Genomic DNA, 3,884 nt, shown 5'->3' with positions numbered 1-3,884 from the left:
GGGTAGCTGCCGGAGCGCCACAGCTTCCAGAGGTTGATGGCAGCGATGCCCAGCAGCGCCAAGGCGCCGGCGGCGTAGATGCCGATCTCCCAGCGCGGCGGGCTCGCGGCCACTGCCGGGGGTGAGAGGCACCGTGAGACGGCCGCGACGCGGGGACAGAGGCTTCGTCCTCTGCTGCTTCCCCGCCATGAGCTCAGCTCTAAGCTACGGGGATGGGGTCAGCCAAGGTTTCTCAAGGGGATAAATCACAGCACCCCACTCGGGTGGGGAGCAAATGAAATCAAATACATCACAGTCCTTGCTTTGCTTTCCCAGGAGGGGCAGTGCACTTGTGCAAATAAGGAAACTCAGTGGATGCTGCATTGCCAGCGGGGTGCTGGGGTGTCCTTCTGGCTGCTGCACACCCACCCCGCTCACAGATGTGCTCAGCGCACGTCTGCATCGCCCCTTCCTCTTCCAAGGGAAACCCTTGCTGCCGCCTGGCTTCCCATGGGCTGGGGATGCCACGAAAACACAGAAATAGGAGAAAAAACCCCTCAGACAAACTAACAAAAAGCTTTTGGAAATGGGGGGGGGGGAAGAATCCCCCAGAAGGGCTGCTGATGTGAGCCGGGCAGGGGATAGCCCAGTCTGGGATGGGGGGAGGACAGGGCGGCCCCGCAACGGCGCTGAGCATTTGTTGCTGCATTGCACCAGCCTCCATCACACCGGCGACTGAACCAACACCGATCACTCAGTGTAACACACAAAAAAAAAGGGGGGAAAAGAGGGAAAGAAATCATCCTTCCAGTTACAGAGCGCTGCCGGGGAGTCCTCCCGCATCACGCGGCCGCGCTCCCTCCTCCGACAGCAGCTTCAGAGCCAGAAAAAGCCCAGGGCTGTGCTCCCACCTCACAGTCGAGCAGAGGGACACCCCGCTGCTCCCCCCTACCCAAACCTCCTCAGGCAGCAACCAGCAAGGGGATGCATCAGAAGGAAGTGACTATTTGTACCCAAAGCACCCAATTTTGGTCCCTCCAGAGGTCCCCGAGCAGCCCAGAGGGATCCCATGGGTTAAAGCCCCAAGGTAGGAGCCAGGTCCTGCACCTTCCACCCCAATCCAAACCCTGTGGGGGCTGCGGTTTAGGGCACTCCCACACACTGAAGTTTTCGGTCCAGCTCCAAGGAGTTCACATGCTATGGCAGGAGGGCAAAATTAGGGCAAAATAACCCTTTACTGGCTCCTATTCCTAAATAACTCCGGATACAAATCCCAGCTGAGCTGGAAAACACTTCCTACCTGTACCTACCCCTGTTCCAGGGCACCGAATGTCAGGAAGCTTGAGGTTTTTAAGGGGTTTGCCCTCGTAGCAGGAAGCTCAGCCCCGTGTGTGCAGGCCAGCGAGGGTGTCCTGGCAGAGGGGATCAGCTACTGCTCCCAAAAGCAGCTTGGGTGCGATCCCCAGCTGCCTCTACCCCCAAAACCCTCCCTACGGTTCGCTCAGCAATACTCACCGCTGGAGTGGTATCTGCTTGTGTGTCCGCCGTCCATGGCCACTGCTCCGCGCTAGCAGGACAGCCTGCAAGGCGCGAGACGGGGTGTTGGGGTAATGGGAAAGTAATTAAAAATAGCCAGCTTTTAATTTATTTTTTTTTTTAGCAGGGATGCTAAAGAGCTGCTCCCCCTCCATCGCTCCAAGTCTTGGCTCCTCTCCCAGGCGCTAAAGCATCTCAGCACTAACAGAGGAGCTAAAGAAGGGACTGAAACCCCCAGAGCCGAGCGATTCCCCTCAGGAGTATCTCATGGGTGACATTTTCCATCACTCTCGATGTGGACATCTCCCTCCTAGGAGCTGAAAGCTTTTGGCTGCTTTTCTAATCCCTGTTCCAGTTTAAGTCTGGCCTTTCCCCAGACTTAAACGAGGTGCTGCCCCACGCCTGCAGCTCCGTCGTGGCCACATGCAAGAGGAGCAGCCCAATTTCTGGGCTGGGATGATGCCGATCCCTGGGAACTGATTCCTGCAGCAGGGATGCTCGCTCACCTTCCTCCCCAGCAGAGTTTTCCCAGGTGAGTCCGACACGGGATCCACCTCAAACACAAGGGTGCCACTCATCTGAGGGATCCCGGCAAAGGCACCGCACGGTGCCAACGGGGATTCACCCATCCAGGTAATCTCTGTCACGTAAGAGAGCTTTGGGATCCCCCCGCAAACACCCACCAAGCAAATCCAAAGTGAACTGGTCCAGCGCTCCCCTCGCTATCTGTGCCGGGAGAGCACAGACCACGGTCCTCAGGTGCCATGGCACTGAGAGCAACCCCCAGACCCCCAGCCCAGGGAACACCTTCAGCACCGCACCTAAAATCTGCTTCTTTTCCCCATCGGAGCCCCCCCAGGCCCTCTGCAGAACTCACACAGCCCCAGAGGGGCTGGATTTGTCTCAGAGGGACGGTCGCTCCAGATTTGGGTACCACTTTCCAGCTCCCTTCAGATGCGCACGGATTTGGGCGCTGCAGGGGCGATCAACCCCACCCCCAGAACCATCCAGGCTTGGATTGCCAAGGCAAAGCTGGGAATTGCAGTGTGTTATAGCACAGGGTATCGGCCACGCTGGCCTGATGTGGCTGGGGGACTCCTCATGCCAGGGCCGTGCGGTGCAGCCCTGGGAGTACAGCAGGAGGGGGCTCTGCTAAATGTGACCGAGGTGCTAACGCAGAACGACAGCAAGGCTGGGGGGAGCCCACCCCATCCCATCCCACCCCATCCCATCCCTCAACCTCTTTCCTCAGGCATAAACCCCTGTGTGCAGTGGATAAACGCTCAGTAAGCTCTTGGCTGAGAATGTGATACACTCATCTCACAGATGGGCTAAGCTCAGCTCAAGGGACACTTTGCTGCTCAGCACTGGAAATCCACATTGGCATCTTAGCAGTGCAACATCACAGAATCACAGAATCCCAGACCGTTAGGGATTGGAAGGGACCTCCAAAGCTCATCCAGTCCAATCCCCCTGCCGGAGCAGGAACACCCAGATGAGGTTACACAGGAAGGCGTCCAGGCGGGTTTTGAATGTCTGCAGAGAAGGAGACTCCACAACCTCTCTGGGCAGCCTGGGCCAGGGCTCTGGCACCCTCACTGAGAAGAAGTTTCTTCTCCAATTTCAGTGGAACCTCCTGTGTTCCAGTTTGTGTCCGTTACCCCTTGTCCTATCATTGTTTGTCACCGAGAAGAGCCTGGCTCCATCCTCGTGACACTCACCCTTTAAATATTTATAACCATGAATGAGGTCTCCCCTCAGTCTCCTCTTCTGCAAACTAAAGAGCCCCAGCTCCCTCAGCCGCTCCTCAGAAGGGAGATGCTCCACTCCCTCCATCATCTTTGTAGCCCTACGCTGGACTCTCTCCAGCAGTTCCTGTCCTTCTTGAACTGAGGGCCCAGAACTGGACACAATATTCCAGATGTGGTCTCACCAGGGCAGAGTAGAGGGGCAGGAGAACCTCTCTGCCCTACAACCACCCCTCCTGATACACCCCAGGATGCCATTTGCCCAAATGATTTACCCAAATCAGCCTCCTTTTATGTCCTGAAAAACCACCATGCCTGCTCAAGAGGCTCCATTTCTTCCAGTGTTTCCTGGTGGCTTTTTCTTTTTTCATAACAAAATACACAAGTTTTTAGGACCAACTTTCTCTGCAGAAAGGCAAACGTCTCTTTTAAAAACCTTCAATTTCTTTTCAGTTCCTTTTGGGAAGAATTGGAAAGAGTTTCCAATTTTCCATTTCTTTCAAAGCTTTTTCCCCCCAAAGCATCCTTTCCTAATGAGCTCTGAGCAGCAGCTTAACCAGATTCCCAAGGCATCACCCAGAGAGAGACAAACTGACTGCAGTGTTCCGCAGGGGAATTAAA

General features: G+C 55.7%; 1 protein-coding gene across 1 annotated transcript in view; it reads right to left on the bottom strand.

The window, feature by feature from the left end:
• SYT12 (synaptotagmin XII) overlaps positions 1-1,700 on the bottom strand; it is a gene marked incomplete at its 5' end in the record, with an annotated part of 6,774 nt that extends 5,074 nt beyond the window's left edge. The window contains 2 exon segments of the mRNA XM_010194065.1: positions 1-112; positions 1,641-1,700. Of these exon segments, the coding sequence (XP_010192367.1) occupies positions 1-112; positions 1,641-1,700 (172 nt within the window).
• Positions 1,701-3,884: the final 2,184 nt, after the last annotated feature.

Source organism: Mesitornis unicolor, unplaced genomic scaffold (genome assembly GCF_000695765.1).
Source record: "Mesitornis unicolor isolate BGI_N332 unplaced genomic scaffold, ASM69576v1 scaffold23481, whole genome shotgun sequence".
In the NCBI taxonomy this organism is placed as follows: domain Eukaryota; kingdom Metazoa; phylum Chordata; class Aves; order Mesitornithiformes; family Mesitornithidae; genus Mesitornis; species Mesitornis unicolor.
Note: the sequence above shows the minus strand (reverse complement) of the source record. Positions and strands in the feature narration are given on the sequence as shown.